The 18,242-nt window shown below is 35.1% G+C and overlaps 1 protein-coding gene across 4 annotated transcripts in view; it reads left to right on the forward strand.

Moving 5' to 3' along the window:
• The window catches only part of CDK17 (cyclin dependent kinase 17), a 102,081-nt gene extending 89,477 nt beyond the window's left edge, over positions 1–12,604 (forward strand). For 2 of the 4 annotated variants that reach the window (XM_057486496.1, XM_036891570.2), the window contains exons 11-16: positions 1,427–1,547; positions 3,422–3,519; positions 4,012–4,117; positions 5,974–6,016; positions 7,031–7,121; positions 8,382–10,704. In XM_057486496.1, the coding sequence (XP_057342479.1) occupies positions 1,427–1,547; positions 3,422–3,519; positions 4,012–4,117; positions 5,974–6,016; positions 7,031–7,121; positions 8,382–8,497 (575 nt within the window). In that variant the 3' untranslated portion in view covers positions 8,498–10,704. Of the gene's footprint in view, positions 1–1,426; positions 1,548–3,421; positions 3,520–4,011; positions 4,118–5,973; positions 6,017–7,030; positions 7,122–8,381; positions 10,705–11,029 lie in introns of those variants that run through there. The other 2 variants (XM_036891572.2, XM_036891571.2) reach the window with 2 other exon arrangements.
• The last annotated feature ends 5,638 nt before the right edge of the window (positions 12,605–18,242 follow it).

Genomic DNA, 18,242 nt, shown 5'->3' on the forward strand with positions numbered 1-18,242 from the left:
ACTGATGCAGACAGACATTTTCATTAATAATAGAAAATGGCTTGTATAATAATAGCATTTCACATTTAATTAATTTGGCTTGGAAGAGAGTTTCTTTCATCTCATGCCAATACTGAAATTCTAATTGTGAATCAGGAGCTTGTTTAAACAAGTACCCTAGTTCAGAATTCTCTCAGGATCAAGAATGTAAGGTACTAAGGAAAGTGTAACTGGCAATTGCTTGATGCTAGATTGTAGGATAAGCAAACTTGGAGCCTTATCCTTTGCCCCCTTTTAACCCCCATGTTACTATGAAGAAGAGAGAGCAGAAAACTGCCCCTATCTTGCTAATTACTAAAAATGGTAGGAAAATAATTTGTTGAGCTTAATTTACCAAGTTGAGATGGTAGAATAAAACTTCGATTAAATAAGACAGTGTCATTATTGTTACAGTCACACGCTTTAGTCATTTTACTAAACAAAAATAGTATATAAGTGCTGCCTAATAATTTAAATTTCTAGTTTCATTTGAGTGACTTTATCCAGTTTAATAAAGTATTATCCTTCTATAATATTTTTCTTTAATATTTTAATCAAATATATATAGTTATATATAACTAAAATCACATCCTAAAAAATGAATTATTTTTATTTGCAATAAACTATGTTAAAATAAATTTATATTTCTTAAGATATCTTTTAAAGTTGCTGCTTCTTCAGATGATGAGAAGTTGGAGGCCTGGACGTAGTAAAAACAACTCTCTCATGCTAGTGAGATAAAGTTGGGAACTCATGCCTATTTCTGGATAATCAGTGAATTCCATATAGAATTGGCAAAGGAATGGCATATGTTTTATGTCAGAAACAGCAATTACTAATATCCAAAGGCAGTGGGATCCATCTTATTTAAAATTATCCATATAACTTAAAACTTAGAAAGTATACAACAGCAATGTAATTTATTCCAAGGAAACTTTCTCTAAATAGATGGCTACAAGGAAGTTGTTTATACAACTAAACAGGATCATGGACTAATAGCTTCATGTTTTTTTGATAAGAATTGGTATGACAAATGAAAGTAGGGATCAGGTTAAAAGATGACAAAAGCCTGTAGCCATAAGAAGTAAAATTAACTCAGTGTCATTGGCCTATTTTGCATTAATTTAAGTTCAGCTAGGATATAGTTTTGTCATCATGATTCATGGACAGACGGAAGGATTCTTAAATTAATCTAGACACTGTACCAGGTGCATTCACATGCATAAAAGTAAGCACAGTTTCTGATAGTGGAATAATTTAGCTTAGTTACATGAGGATTTGCTGGCCCAGGACTTGGCACAATCAAAAAAATTCATAAAACTAATTCTTGTGACTGGAGTCATGGTGAGAATATGGGCTGGGAAATCAGTTTTGACTATTTCTTAATTGTTTTCTTTTTCCTATGAAGGACTAGCCAGAGCCAAGTCAGTTCCCACAAAGACATACTCAAATGAAGTTGTCACGCTGTGGTACCGGCCTCCTGATGTGCTTCTCGGTTCCTCAGAGTACTCAACACAGATTGATATGTGGTAAATATATGCAGATGTTATTGCCAGTGTAATTTTGAAAGAATATAGCCATTAACAAAGAGCATACTGATAAATATTTAACTTGTAAGGACATGATATTTTAAAGAGCCACAATATAAGCAATGATTAAGAGTTCAGGCATATGAGTAAGATCACCTAGGCTTAAAATACCAGTTCTCCCACCGTAACTACATTAATATCCTTACTCAAAGTACTGGTGTATGCCTCAGTTTCCTCATTTAAGAAAGTGGCGATAGTAACAATTACTACTATCAGTTATATAACCATGTAACTACTATACAACTATAGTAAGTAGATCATGTTAAGACCAAAGGAGCTAATATATATAAAGCACTTAGAAGAGTGTCTGTTATGTAGTAATTTGAAACAAAATTATTATTTTTGTCATTATTTTAATATTCACTAAAATCCACTTGCTTTAAGTTGATCAAAGTGAAAATATTATGGCCAACTTCCTCACGTACCACTTTGATCGTGACACTCCTATACTCAAACACCTTTGCTGCTTCCCCATTCATTACCTGTAGAATGAGGTACACTTTAATCTGATACTTAATGATCTCCATAAAATGTTTCTAAATTATCTTTTCAACTTATTTCAGACTCTTCCTCTACACGTTGTTCCCTTTTAACTAAGTGGGCTACTCACTAAATTGTGGTAAAATATACATAACAAAATTTATCATTTTAACAAATTTTGAGTGTATAATTCTCTGACATTAAGTACATTCACATTGTTGTGCAACCATCACCACTATCCATCTCCAGAACCTTTTCATCTTGGAAAACTGAAACTCCATACCCACTAAAACAGCTCCCCATTTCCCCCTTCCTCCAGCCTCTGACAACCATCATTCCACTTTTTGTCTCTCTCAGTTTTACTTTTCTAAGTACTTCATATTAGTGGAATCATACAGTATTTGCCCTTTTGTAACTGTATTGTTTCACTTAGTGTAAATGAAGGTTTTTCCATGTTGTAGATAGGTACTTGACTTTTTTATGTGTCAGATTTTCCTTCATTTTTGAGGGTGAATAATCATTTTATTTGTATGCTACATTTTGTTTATCCATTCATCTGTCAGTGGACACTTGGGTTGCTTCTACCTTTTTACTGTTGTGAATAATGCTGCCTTGGAGATGGGTGTACAAATATCTCTCTGAGACCATGCTTTGAATTCTTTTGGGTGTACACTGATGAGTAAAATTGCTGAATGATATGGTAATTTTATTTTAAATTATTTTTAGGGACTGCCATACTGTTTTCTATAGGGATTTCATCATTATACTTTCTATATAACATAGTATGTAAAATTTAATTTTATATACAATTGCTAGATTGTGAGTCCTTGAATGGAAGAGACTCTGTCTTATACATGTATTCACAAAGATCCTAGAAGACAGCATCCATTATCTGAGCCTCCACACATTTCTCTTCCTTCTTTTACATACACACATTCACATGCTCCTCACCCTGCACCTATGTGTTCCCCCTCTGCTTCCTGCATAAAAAGATATTGAATAATTTGCTTCTCCCTAGCCCTGCTACCCACTACCTAACACATAGTAAGCATTAAATCACAACTAGCTGTTGTTTGTGTTACTCTTTAAGGATCATGCAAAGGAGAGCTGGACATTTTATGTTGAAAAAATGGAGTACAGCAATATGGAAGTTGAGGCAGTAGGATAAATACTAGCAAATTAGTTTAGTTGGACTGGAGATTTTCTGGCAGGTTAGTGTAAAATTCTCCAGAGAGGCACTCTAAAGAAAAGATTCTTGTGTTTCAGTAATATATAAATGGATCACTCATTATTTTTTTTTGCTTGTTTTTTGTTTTTTATGATATATTTTAAAGGGGTGTTGGTTGCATTTTCTTTGAAATGGCTTCTGGAAGACCTCTGTTTCCAGGATCAACTGTGGAAGATGAACTGCACTTAATTTTCCGACTGCTAGGTATCAGAAGAAATCTTTTCCCAATGATTTGTTACCTACAATTGATCAGCTAGAAAACATTGTATCTTTAAAAAATGTATTTAAAAAGTTGATACTGAGACTAACATAAAATTCTGGTATAAATTATGATCAGCATAATTATGATAAAGATAGATCTTTCTAGGTGACTTTACTGAGTTCTGAGATCTACCTTTGCAATAAAGATTTTTATTGAAGAACAGAGAAGAGAAATATTATTGAAAATTGACCTTTAGTATGTTACTAGTAAATATTTCTAGCTTATGTGCAAATTAGGCATCATCATTTTTATGGCTTCATTGCATAGTCAAAAAGAAGTCCCTATGTTTACAATTTCCATCATTTCCATTCCAGTGAAAATAGTTAAATTAATTACTAAATGTAAATTGTTCTTCTTTAAGACACTTTCTTAGTCTGCCTATTTTGTATCTATTTGCCTATATAAAAATCTTTATATAATTTTTTTAAATTCAGGAACTCCATCTCAGGAAACTTGGCCAGGTGTTTCTTCAAATGATGAATTCAAGAACTACAACTTTCCAAAGTATAAACCACAGCCTCTGATTAACCATGCTCCCAGGTATTTTTTTTGTTTGTTTCTTTAAGGGAAAGGGGGAAACCCACATTATTCTTATCAATCTCTTGAAGCATTAGCCACTGTAAAGATTCAGGAAAAAATATATAATATACATTAAAAATTTTTAAGTATTTAGGATCTATTTTAATTGAATTTCTTCCTTCCTATGTCAGATTAATTTTGTAATTCAATGACCAAGAATCACCAAGTCACAGAATTGAGCTGTAAATAAAATGAGTACAGAAAATATTTATTAGAATTCTAGAGTTCATGTAGATTGTTTCCTTTCCCAGAAAATAATACATGATTAATGCCTTATTCAATACCGTGAAGATCATGATGAAACTTCTGTTTTGCTTTCTACAGAATTATTCTATATTTTTATACAAAAACCTGAGGAAGTATCAAGTAAAATCTTGGCTCTGACACAAGATAACCAATTGATATTTTGGGCAATGTAATGACATGATTTGTATTTGAGGAATATAAATTCTTTCTTACTCCTTACTGATTAAATCAGTTTCTTCTCAGACCTACACCCAAATCCATCTAAGACTCCTGGTAAAATTTGGGTCAGAACATTTTTACTTAAGGAATGTATTACATTTTCAGTAAATAACATAGAATAACTAGACCCTTTAACTGTGTTTTTCCTTCTTTCCTTAAAAAAAAATCAAAATAAAAAGGGCATCAAGATGCCAGATAAGGCCAATGTCTGTTAAATCAAAAGCCATTCACATTGCTCACAACATAACACACTCCCTCTAGTTCTGTTTATTCTCAAGGTAGGGAAGAATAGCAAAAACGGTTCTGATACCAAAAATATTTTTAAAGTATTTATATAAACTGATGTTCTTGTTGTTACTATAGCAACTAATAACATTCTGAGAGGATTTAGAAAGAATGATATTATGTGCTGGACTTTGTGTGTCTCTCCCACATAACATAAATACCATTTTTGTCATTTATATATGACTTCCTGTTACAATGTCCAGTGTAGAAGGTAAGGTCTTTGGTAAAGCAGATTCTTCATGACCTCAGCACCCAGCTTGTCTGTGCCCAAGGAGCTTTGGATACTTGGTGGAACGGCAAATTACAAAGGATTAGGAGAGTTGAGAATGGCTAGGCCACAGCATTCCCAGTACCCACAATGATCACTTGGGGAAATATTTCCTTATTCATAATTGTGTTTTTGCCAATGAAGGGCAGTGCGCAGGGTAGAACCTGTGATTTCTGATCAAGATATTACCCCATTAAGATAATCCTTAAGCCCTCTACTCCCTATTACATTAATTTTATCACTATAATAATCTTTATCGACTGCATCATTGGTTTTGTAGCCCTATTTAAACTGGACTTGATAACTTCTAGTACCAATGCTCAGCAGAATACACTGTAAAAATTTGTTGAATGACTCATCTCTGTTTTTGTTTTGAACCCCATTAATAAATTGTGGGGTTGTCTCTTTGTTTTTACCTGTGTAATAGGAAATGATACTTTTGTACTCTTGCCTTCAGTGGAACACTGTGAAAATTGATGCAATTCACTTAAGCTTTCCTAGTGATAGAGATTACTTTGTTTTGAGACAGAATGGTGATTTTTTTTAAATTCTGTAATTTGTTTTTAAATATTGAAAATTTGAATTGAAGCTGGTTCTTTATGATTTCTTAAACAAGTGGCAAGGTAAGTTTTTAAGGATAAAACAGGTTTGAATCTATATGAAAGCAACAAGATTGGTGATTTTATGCACTTAAATTTGTCAAATTAAAACACTTGGAAAATAGTTTTATTTGAAAAATTGCTTGCTGTCAGCTAAGATAAAAGTGAATAAATTGACACTTGTTTTTTGTTGTTTCTAGGTTAGACTCTGAAGGAATTGAGTTGATAACAAAATTTCTTCAGGTAAGCTACATCTTATTTTGTTATTGTTCAATAGGTTGTTAACTTCTCTAAACCTTAGTTTCTTCATCTGTAGAATGGGATCATTAATTCTTCCCTCAAATATTTGTCATGACAGTTAAATAAGATTAATTATGTTAGTGTCTAGTATGCATAAAGCATATGCTTAAATTCTTTTAAAATTATGGTTTCTCTTAATGTGTCTGGATTGCTCATTGTGTCCTAGAAGAGTTTGAGGTAGTCAGCTGCTGGCATTGATCAGATATGTCAAGGCTGTGTTCTCTGCAATGCATGTTCTCTTTCTTTTCCTTAAACTCACTGCCTTCCAGGCTGCCTCACCCCCAAATACCATTCATATCTTCATTCATAGCAGGAAGAAGAGAGGATAAGTGTTGTGTCAGCCACTTTAGTCCCCCTCTATCTGGAAAGCAAACGCTTTTCACAGAAACCTCTGTAAGGCTTCTTCCTAAGTCTCATTGGCCAGAACATTAATTGTAAGAGGGTCTGGAAACTGGGGAGCAGGATTGTCATAATTGGGTTAAACTTAGAACAATCACGATTCATGATCTATCTGTTGGAGTTGGAAACATGGACACCTTAGACAAATTTAGGTTATCTCATAAGGAAAAAAGAGAAATGGGTATTGAATCGGAAATTTAATAATGTCTATCATAAAGATATTTGTTATATTTCCAGTGATCCTTTGGTGTTCATGAAGAAAAATAGCACCAATTTTAAATCACTTTATTTTTTATCACTTCATAAATACAGGGAATCTAAATTTTTCATTCAAATCCAACTTTATCTTGTAAATTTGGAACTGAGATATAATCATTACTACATAATTCAACAGTGATTTAAATTAGAATGTATCTGGAGTACTACCAGTTGGTTCTTTATAGTCATTGTATTAATCGAGATAAAAGTAGCTCTAAATGCTAATCTCTGCCCCCCCATACACTCCTTTTATAATATTTAGAAAAAAAGTTAATGAAGCATTTCTTTTCTTTTTCACAGTACGAATCTAAGAAAAGGGTTTCAGCAGAAGAGGCCATGAAACATGTGTACTTTAGAAGTCTGGGACCAAGAATACATACTTTACCTGAAAGTAAGAGAAATTCTAAAGTGTTTCCTTGTACCCACCCCTTTATTTGTCCAGGGTTGGAGACTGGGTGAAATTAGGATTTAGGAAGAGATTGTTGTTGGTGTTTTAAAATTCTAGTCTTTTGTAATTAGATCAGAATTCGTTGGAGGGAGGTGTATGTCTTACTTGCCTGTATTTTATTTCTTTTAACACTGAGCACATTGCAACTACTCTGTAAGAAATCAATAATGCTTAGGTTTGGGTCATTAATGGACTTCAGTGGGAAAATGCCTTCCAATGATAGATATTGTCATTAGGCCCAATCTGAATTGTTTTTGATTCAGAATTGTTAAAAATGGATTTCAGGTAAAGAGTAATGAAGCTCAATCAAAACATAAGATTGATTTCTGTTTCAGATATAAAGATGATTTTTCTTAACTATGGTCATTCTGACTTTACTGTCCTCATGACAGTGGTGAGCATATTGTCAGTGACAAAACAGCTGATTTCACATGTATGAAATAGAACTGTTTGATTTTTTTCATAACATTCTTTCTAAAATTCACCTCAGTATTTTATTTTAAAATTGGATAAGGTAAGTGGGGAATTGGGAGACTATTTGGGAACTGACCTGCCAAAAGCTTTCATTAATTTCACATTCTTATACTAGACAATATTGATTCATTTGAGGTTTGTTAATTGGAATCTGGAATCCTTAAGACTTTTCGCTTAGAACTTACTGGATGTTTTTTAATGAATGACTGTCTCTCTGGCAGAGATTGGAAATGAGAAAGATGAATTAAAAGTGTTTTTTAAGATGATATTTACATTTTGCTATTAATACCAAGTTTCATAGTTTGAGGAAGGCAATTATGGTTATACATACCTATTCCTTCTTTTTCTCTAAAAAAATATGAAGATAGTTTGAGGACCTCATGACTTGATACCACCATAAGGAGACAGATAAAAGAATAAAAACCAAGTAATACATTTTGATTAGGTCTCACAATCCCAGTAAGTCCTAGAAATAGACAATGTATATTCTCATAGAAATACATACTCAAAGCATGATTTAAAGCAGAGTTGTGGGAGAATGGTTCTGAAGGGAGATTTATTTTGTTTTGCTTCCCAAAACAGTGGGACAAAAAGGAAAATATTTCAGTAGGACCTTGTAAATGTGGTATAAATGTGTCATTTTAAAACACTTTGTCTGTGGTTACTTTGGTTATATCTGTTTTAGTAATGTCAAACCTTTACCTGATAATTTTTGTCTGTGCATTTTAGGTGTATCAATATTCAGTTTGAAAGAGATTCAGTTGCAAAAGGACCCAGGTTTTCGAAATTCTTCTTACCCAGAGACAGGTGTGTTTGTCATAAACCATTTCACATGTCGATCATGAAATTTTGCGTGGAACCAAGTTTTTGATTTATAAATCAGTAAAATTATTGATGTAAATTACAGCCAATGTACAGTGCATTCCACAGCTGTGTATGTTTAGCGTTGCACGTACTCACTTTTCTATGATGTGGGCAGCTCAGTATTCTTCAGAAAGAAATCTGACTCAGTCAAGTCAGGGATCCTGAAAGCTGCAGATGACACAAAGACCTTTTACAAGTGGCCTGGCTTGATCACTGCACACGCCATCCCTGGTACCTGAGGCAGAAGACACATCTTGTGCTTCCCTAGTCATCAGGTTCATCACTTCGAAGCATAGAAGCTGTAGACTGACCCTATCAACAAGAGGGTCATTTAAGACAGTGCTGATCACTCTTACCGTGGAATATTAGCTTTTGCTGGTGGGAACATTAGCTTCCTAGAGTCACCAAATACTGTATGTGGGAATAACCTGAAACTTGAACTGCCTCATAAAATGACTTTATATTTTAGGACATGGGAAGAACAGAAGACAGAGCATGCTCTTTTAAGTCTGATAACATGGTTTCAAGCCCAGCCCCCAGCCTTTCTTATCAATCAAGGACTCAGATCTGAAGGCAATTTTTTCTTTTGGTGGACTTGGAATCTCCGTTTGTCTACACTGTCCTCTTCACAGTGGAGTCTTTTTATTTTAGACCTACAGATTGTTTTTATATTTGTTGTCACAGTGTGACAATTTTTTTGTACAGTTGGTTTTAAGGTCTTCTCTGCCAGTAGAGCCAGTAGGTTACAGCTATTGATGTAACTATAGCTGCAATTTTTGTGCAGGACTGAGAAACACAGTGCATTATTTATTGCGGAATCATTGCTGCTAAATAACTACTGTTTATTTAACACAACAGTTGAATGCCCGAAGAAGTTGCAGTGGCTTTATTATATGTGAATGCAACTGTTTCTCCTCCCGAATTGTTTTACTGCTGCATTTCTTGTTTTAAACTGCATTGTTTCCTGGAATGTAAATTTAGCTTTGCTTAACAGTAAAATAAGTGAGCCATCTTGAACACTCTAAGTTCATGCTATGTAATTTTTTTATTGGACATTGGCAAATAGAGTAGCTAAGAAATTGATAAGCACATTATGTTAGGAAAGCATGAGATGCAGAAGTTGATTCAAGCAAGTGAATACCTGACATTTTGGGGGTCTCACATTAAATTAAAGCACCAAAATTATTTATTTTTACCTTTTCTGATTTTAGAAATATTTACTACATATTATTGGATATTAGTATACTAATACATTTACCTATTTTACATTGTGCTTTTATTTAGTTAAAACTAAACCATAAAAGTCCAGTCAAACATGAGAAGTCTTGTTTTTGTTTGTTTTAAATATAATTCTTTTAATAGAAAAGATGAGACTTTATTGGGGAACAATTAATTTCATCTGGGGCCTGTGTATGTGTGTGTTTTAATACATTCACTTGGAATCAGCTGAAAGCTGTAATATGTCTTTGAAATGAGCCATGATAAATACAAATGAGATAAATGAGAACTTAGCGGATTGTTTTAAAGTATTGTAGGTATTATCTGTTTACCAGAAATAGTAAATATTACAGTTTTAGTTATGCATCTCTTTGAACATCATCAACACACTTGAGTGTTGGTAACAGTGTTTTAGCAGTTGTGTTCACTTTTAAGGACTATTTGTTTAGTGCATCTTACAAACTACAACTCTTAATTGATATATTTTGAAATGGTGGTGTAAATTTTTGGCTTATATATCATGAAAATAGTCATAAATTAATTTTTTTCCTGATTCACTGTAAAACATTCAGGGGTCCTACCATTTCTGTTCAGGAAATCTTGTAGTTTATTGTTATTTAACAGTATTAAGTGGATCTTGTATATTTCATTTTAACTTTATTTGTGAATAGTGATTGTGGCATGTTTGGAGTGTTATTTTAATATTTCATAATACTGAAATTTTAATTTTAAAATTAAAAAAACATTTTTCCGGAAGAAACAGATTCATGTATAATGGTGAATATTGGACCACTGCTGCTTTTCACATTTGTAAATTGGTTTTATGTTAAACCCTGTAGCCTAACAAACTGCTGTTATTTCTAACTGACAGACATGTATTAATATTGTACTTTGAAGGTTATAAATATATGTGGAAATTCCTCCATTTTGTTTTGAAATTTATAATAACTAAATCTTCATGTTGTTAAAATGTGGTTTTGTTGAGTCACAGTTCTTCTGGGGGGAAGAAGACTGCAGAATAGGGTCATTTTCTTTTATAGGTCTCATTTTTAAGACAATGAAGTCTCATTGTGCCAATAATGATATTTAATTTATATTTGTGCTGGCCATTCATTTAGTAATTGCTATTGTTATTTTATGGGATAGCACTCTCAATTTTAAAGTGTCAGATTTTTCATTTCATAGGTTATATATTTGATTTGTTATAAATTTAACATAGGTATCCATAAGTTTGATTCTTGCATATAAAAAGTAAAGAAATATATTCAGTAGTTATATAAAATTCTTCTTCCTAGGAAGTCCTAGGTATGTGTCTTCATTTTATTAAGGAATTTGGTATTTTTTTGATACTTGAGCACCATTCAGATCCTGAAAACGTTGCAATGAAGAGAACTGAAACTCAGAAATTTTGAACCTTGAACACTTACGATTCATCTTAAACTGACAAGGTTTTAAAGGTAAGAGAGGATGACTTTTTTGTTTCCTTTCCAAGTAATATTGTTAACACTCCTTGAATATGTCGCTCCAGATATATAGAGATGGCTGAATTCCATTTGGAGCTTTATTAGCTTACATTTGAAAGACAGCTTGTTAACATGTTAATCTATCTTTTGGACCCAAGGCAATTCATGAGGATGTTTTTTTTTGTTTTTACTGTTTTAAAAATTGTGGTTAAAATATATATACACATATATGTACATACACACACACATGTACATCATAAAATTTAGTTTTTACCCATTGTAAGTATATAATTTAGTGACATAATTTACATTCACAAAAATTACAGTTGTTGTACAGCAATTTCCACCATCTATTTCCAAAATTTTTCATCACTCCAAACAGAAACTCTGTACCCATTAAGAAATAACCCTTAATTTTCCTCTCCCCCAAACTCCTAGTAATCTCTAATATACCTTTGTATCTCTGAATGTGCCTATTCTAGATATTTCATAAAAGTGGGATCATACCATGATCTTTTTGTTTGGCTGATTTCATTTAGCATAATGTTTGCAAAGTTCATCTATGTTGTAGCATGCATGTATCAGAACTTCATTTATTCGTAGCTGAATAATATTCTATTGTACGAAAAGATAATATTTTGCTTATCCACTCATCTGTTGATTTTACACTGGGGTTTTCCATCTTCTGGCTGTTTTGATAATGCCACTATGAACAATGGTGTCCATGCATCTGTTTGAGTCCTTGTTTTCAACTGTAGTGAAATTATCGGGTTATATTTAGTAATTTGTTTTTAAAGTTTTCAGGGAACTGCAAACTGTTTTACACAGCTATTACCTTCTTAACATGTGTGAGGGTTCCAATTACTCATCTTTGCCAACATGTTTTCCTTTTTTTTTTTTTTACTTTTTAAATTATATTCATTCTGATAAGTGTGTGAAGTGGTATCTCATTGTGGTTTTGATACGCATTTCCCTGATGACTTAAGGAGATTAAACTTATTGGTCATTTGCATATCTGCTTTGGAAACTCTCTCTTCAAATCCTAAACCCATTTCAAAATTGGGTTCTATGCCTTTTTGTTGAATTGTAGGAGTTCTTCTCATATTATGCATATTAGACCTTTATGTGTATATGATTTGCAATTACATTTTTCCGTTCTATGGATTGTCTTTCACTTTCCTTTTTTTTTTTAATTTTGGTATCATTAATCTACAATTACATGAAGAACATTATGTTTACTAGGCTCCCCCCTTCACCAAGTCCTCCACACAAACCCCATTACAGTCACTATCCATCAGCATAGTAAGATGCTGTAGAATCACTACTTGTCTTCTCTGTGTTGCACAGCCCTCCCCGTGCCCACCCCCCCAAATTATACATGCTAATCATAATGGCCCCTTTCTTTTTCCCCACCCTTATCCCTCACTTCCCACCCCTCCTCCCCAGTCCCTTTCTGTTTGGTAACTGTTAGTCCATTCTTGGGTTCTGTGATTCTGCTGTTTTGTTCCTTCAGTTTTTCTTTGTTTTTATACTCCACATATGAACGAAATCATTTCATACTTGTCTTTCTCCGCCTGGCTTATTTCACTGAGCATAATACCCTCTAGCTCCATCCATGTTGTTGCAAATGGTAGGATTTGTTTTCTTCTTATGGCAGAGTAATATTCCATTGTGTATATGTACCACATCTTCTTTATCCATTCATCTACTGATGGACACTTAGGTTGCTTCCATTTCTTGGCTATTGTAAATAGCACTGCGATAAACATTGGGGTGCACCTGTCTTTTTCAAACTGGGCTGCTGTATTCTTAGGGTAAATTCCTAGAAGTGGAATTCCTGGGTCAAATGATATTTCTATTTTGAGCTCTTTGAGGAACCTCCATATTGCTTTCCACAATGGTTGAACTAATTTACATTCCCACCAGCAGTGTAGGAGGGTTCCCCTTTCTCCACAACCTCACCAACATTTGTTGTTGTTTGTCTTTTGGATGGTGGTGATCCTTACTGGTGTGAGGTGATATCTCATTGTGGTTTTAATTTGCATTTCTCTGATGAATAGCAATGTGGAGCATCTTTTCATGTGTCTGTTGGCCATCTGGATTTCTTCTTTGGAGAAGTATCTGTTCAGCTCCTATGCCCATTTTTTAATTGGATTGTTTTGCTTTATCTTTGTTGAGGTGCGTGAGCTCTTTATATATTTTGGATGTCAACCCATTATTAGATCTGTCATTTATTAATATGTTCTCCCATACTGTAGGATGGCTTTTTGTTCTATTGATGGTGTCCTTTGCTGTGCAGAAGCTTTTCAGCTTGATATAGTCCCACTTGTTCATTTTTGCTTTTGTTTCCCTTGTCCGGGGAGATATGTTTATGAAGAAGTCGCTCATGTTTATGTCCAAGAGATTTTTGCCTGTTTTTTTCTAGGAGTTTTATGGTTTCATGACTTACATTCAGGTCTTTAACCCATTTTGAATTTACTTTTGTGTATAGGGTTAGACAGTGATCCAGTTTCATTCTCCTACATGTAGCTGTCCAGTTTTGTCAGTACCAACTGTTGAAGAGGCTGTCATTTCCCCATTCTATGTCCATGGCTCCTTTATTGTATATTAATTGACCATATATGTTTGGGTTATGTCTGGAGTCTCTATTCTGTTCCACTGGTCTGTGGCTCTGTTCTTGTGCCAGTACCAAATTGTCTTGATTACTGTGGCTTTGTAGTAGAGCTTGAAGTTGGGGAGTGAGATCCCCCCCACCTTATTCTTCCTTCTCAGGATCGCTTTGGCTGTTTGGGGTCTTTGGTGTTTCCATATGAATTTTTGAACTATTTGTTCCAGTTCGTTGAAGAATGCTGTTGGTAATTTGATAGGGATTGCATTGAATCTGTATATTGCTTTGGGCAGGATGGCCATTTTGATGATATTAATTCTTCCTAGCCAAGAGCATGGGATGAGTTTCCATTTGTTAGTGTCCTCTTCAATTTCTCTTAAGAGTGTCTTATAGTTTTCAGGGTATAGGTCTTTCACTTCCTTGGTTAGGTTTATTCCTAGGTATTTTATTCTTTTTGACACAATTATGAATGGAATTGTTTTCCTGATTTCCCTTTCTATTAGGTCATTGTTAGTATATAGGAAAGCCACAGATTTCTGTGTATTAATTTTGTATCCTGCAACTTTGCTGAATTCCGATATTAGTTCTAGCAGTTTTGGAGTGGAGTCTTTAGGGTTTTTTATGTACAGTATCATGTCATCTGCAAATAGTGACAGTTTAACTTCTTCTTTACCAATCTGGATTCCTTGTATTTCTTTGTTTTGTCTGATTGCCATGGCTAGGACCTCCAGTACTATGTTAAATAACAGTGGGGAGAGTGGGCATCCCTGTCTAGTTCCCGATCTCAGAGGAAATGCTTTCAGCTTCTCGCTGTTCAATATAATGTTGGCTGTGGGTTTATCATAGATGGCCTTTATTATGTTGAGGTACTTGCCCTCTATTCCCATTTTGCTGAGAGTTTTTATCATGAATGGATGTTGAACTTTGTCAAATGCTTTTTCAGCATCTATGGAGATGATCATGTGGTTTTTGTCTTCCTTTTTGTTGATGTGGTGGATGATGTTGATGGACTTTCGAATGTTGTACTGTCCTTGCATCCCTGGGATGAATCCCACTTGGTCATGGTGTATGATCCTTTTGATGTATTTTTTAATTCAGTTTGCTAATATTTTGTTGAGTATTTTTGCATCTATGTTCATCAGGGATATTGGTCTGTAATTTTCTTTTTTGGTGGGGTCTTTGCCTGATTTTGGCATTAGGGTGATGTTGGCTTCATAGAATGAGTTTGGAAGTATTCCCTCCTCTTCTATTTTTTTGGAGAACTTTAAGGAGAATAGGTATTATGTCTTCTCTGTATGTCTGATAAAATTCCGAGGTAAATCCATCTGGTCCGGGGGTTTTGTTCTTGGGTAGTTTTTTGATTACCACTTCAGTTTCATTGCTAGTAATTGGTTTGTTTAGATTTTCTATGTCTTCCTTGGTCAGTCTTGGAAGGTTGTATTTTTCTAGGTTTTCATCTAGGTTTTCCAGCTTGTTAGCATATAGGTTTTCATAGTATTCTCTACTAATTTTTTGTATTTCTGTGGGGTCTGTCATTTTTCCTTTCTCGTTTCTGATTCTGTTGATTCTCTTTTTCTCTTAATAAGTCTGGCTAGAGGCTTATCTATTTTGTTTATTTTCTCAAATAACTAGCTCTTGGTTTCATTGGTTTGTTCTATTTTATTCTTCTCAATTTTATTTATTTCCTCTCTGATCTTTATTATGTCCCTCCTTCTGCTGGCTTTAGGCCTCATTTGTTCTTCTTTTTCCAATTTTGATAATTGTGACATTAGACTATTCATTTGAGTTTGTTCTTCCTTCTTTAAATATGCCTGGATTGCTATATACTTTCCTCTTAAGACTGCTTTCGCTGTGTCCCACAGAAGTTGGGGCTTTGTGTTGTTGTCATTTGTTTCCATATATTGCTTTATCTCTATTTTAATTTGGTCGTTGATCCATTGATTATTTAGGAGCATGTTGTTAAGCCTCCATGTGTTTGTGAGCCTTTTTGCTTTCTTTGTACAGTTTATTTCTAGTTTTATACCTTTGTGGTCTGAAAAGTTGGTTGGTAGAATTTCAGTCTTTTGGAATTTACTGAGGCTCTTTTTGTGGCCTAGTATGTGGTCTATTCTGGAGAATGTTCCATGTGCACTTGAGAAGAATGTGTATCCTGTTGCTTTTGGATGTAGAGTTCTATAGATGTCTATTAGGTCCATCTGTTCTAGTGTGTTGTTCAGTGCCTCTGTGTCCTTACTTATTTTCTGTCTGGTGGATCTATCCTTTGGAGTGAGTGGTGTGTTGAAGTTTCCCAAAAGGAATGCATTGCATTCTATTTCCTCCTTTAATTCCATTAGTATTTGTTTCACATATGCTGGTGCTCCTGTATTGGGTGCATATATATTTATAATGGTTTATATCCTCTTGTTGGACTGAGCCCTTTATCCTTATGTAATGTCCTTCTTTATCTCTTGTTACTTTCTTTGTTTTGACATCTATTTTGTCTGATACTAGTACTGCAATATCTGCTTTTTTCTCCCTGTTGTTTTCATGGAATATCTTTTTCCATCCCTTGACTTTTAGTCTGTGCATGTCTGGGTTTGAGGTGTGTCTCTTGTAAGCAGCATATAGATGGGTCTTGCTTTTTTACCCATTCTATTACTCTTGAACCAAGAGTATTGGTTCTTTTGATTGGTACATTCAGTCCATTTACATTTAGGGTGATTATTGAAAGATATGTACTTATTGCCATTGCAGGCTTTAGATTCGTGGTTACCAAAGGTTCAAGGTTAGCTTTTTTAGTATCTTACTGCCTAACTTAACTTGCTTATTGAGCTATTATAGACACTGTCGGATGATTCTTTATTTCTCTCCCTTCCTATTCCTCCTCCATTCTTTATATGTTGGGTGTTTTATTCTCTGCTCTTTTGTGTTTCCTTTGACTGCTTTTGTGAGTAGTTGATTTTATTTTTTGCCTTTAGTTAGTATTTTGTTGGTCTGCTTTCTTTGCTGTGATTTTATTTTCTCTGGTGATATCTATTTAGCCTTAGGAGTGCTCCCAACTAGAGCAGTCTCTCTAAAATACCCTGTAGAGGTGGTTTGTGGGAGGCAAATTCCCTCAACTTTTGCTTGTCTGGGAGTTGTTTAATCCCTCCTTCATAATTAAATGATAATTGTGCTGGAAACAGTATTCTTGGTTCAAGGCCCTTCTGTTTCATTGCATTAAATATATCATGCCATTCTCTTCTTGCCTGTAAGTTTTCTGTTGAGAAGTCTGATGATAGCCTCATGGGTTTTCCTTTGTAGGTGACTTTTTTCCTCTCTCTGGCTGCCTTTAATACTCTGTCCTTGTCCTTGATCTTTGCCATTTTAATTATTATGTGTCTTGGTGTTGTCCTCCTTGGGTCCCTTCTGTTGGGAGTTCTGTGTTCTTCTGTGGTTTGAGCGACTATTTCCTCCCCCAGTTTGGGGAAGTTTTCAGCAATTATTTCTTCAAATACACTTTCTATCCCTTTTTCTCTCTCTTCTTCTTCTTCTGGTACCCCTATAATGCAGATATTGTTCCTTTTTGATTGGTAAACACAGTTCTCTTAATATTGTTTCATTTCTGGAGATCCTTTTATCTCTCTGCATCAGCTTCTCTGTGTTCCTGTTCTCTGGTTTCTATTCCATTAACGGCCTCTTGCATCTCGTCCATTCTGCTTTTAAATCCTTCCAGAGATTGTTTTATTTCTGTAGTCTCCCTCCCTACTTTGTCTGTTAGCTCTTGCATTTTTCTCTGCTGCTCCATCAGCCTGGTTATGATCTTTATTTTGAATTCTTTTTCAGGAAGATTCATTAGGTCTCTCTCTCCAAGCTCCTTCTCAGGGGTTGTGTCTGTTAGTCTGGTCTGGATCAAATTCTTCTGCCTTTTAATGGCAATAGAGGTAGTTGTGTGGAGTTGGTGCATGTGTCAACTGGGAGAACGTCCATTCTTGCTAGTTTGTGGCCTTCCTCTCCTGTGAGAACGGTGACCCCTAGCGGCTTGTGCTGGGCAGCTGCACGGAGATGGGGCCTCGAAGCCTGGCCTGGGCAGCTGCTGTGGACATGGCCGCTTTCAGGCTGCTGCTCCGCTATGGCAGAGCCGCGCCGGAGGGGGAACGGGCAGGAGGCTGTTTATCGCCATGAGGGGCCTCCAAGCTGCGCTGCTGCCCAGGGGGTTAGGGTGCCCAGAGTTCCCTGGGATTCCCAGCTATTAGGCTGAGTGCGCGGGGACGCTTCATCCAGCTGTGAGACTCCTGTCCCTTTAAGACTTTCAAAAAGCACTCACTTTTCTTTGTCCCAGGGGCACCGGCTGTGGGGACCCACTCACAGATTTTACTGTCCCGTTTCTCTTGTATCCATCACACCATGCACTGTGTGTCTGTGCTCCTGGTGTAGATGGCTAGGGCTGGGTATTTAGCAGTCTTGGGCTCCTGCTCC

The sequence above is a fragment of the Manis pentadactyla genome, chromosome 10 (genome assembly GCF_030020395.1).
Source record: "Manis pentadactyla isolate mManPen7 chromosome 10, mManPen7.hap1, whole genome shotgun sequence".
Classification (NCBI taxonomy): Eukaryota; Metazoa; Chordata; class Mammalia; order Pholidota; family Manidae; genus Manis; species Manis pentadactyla.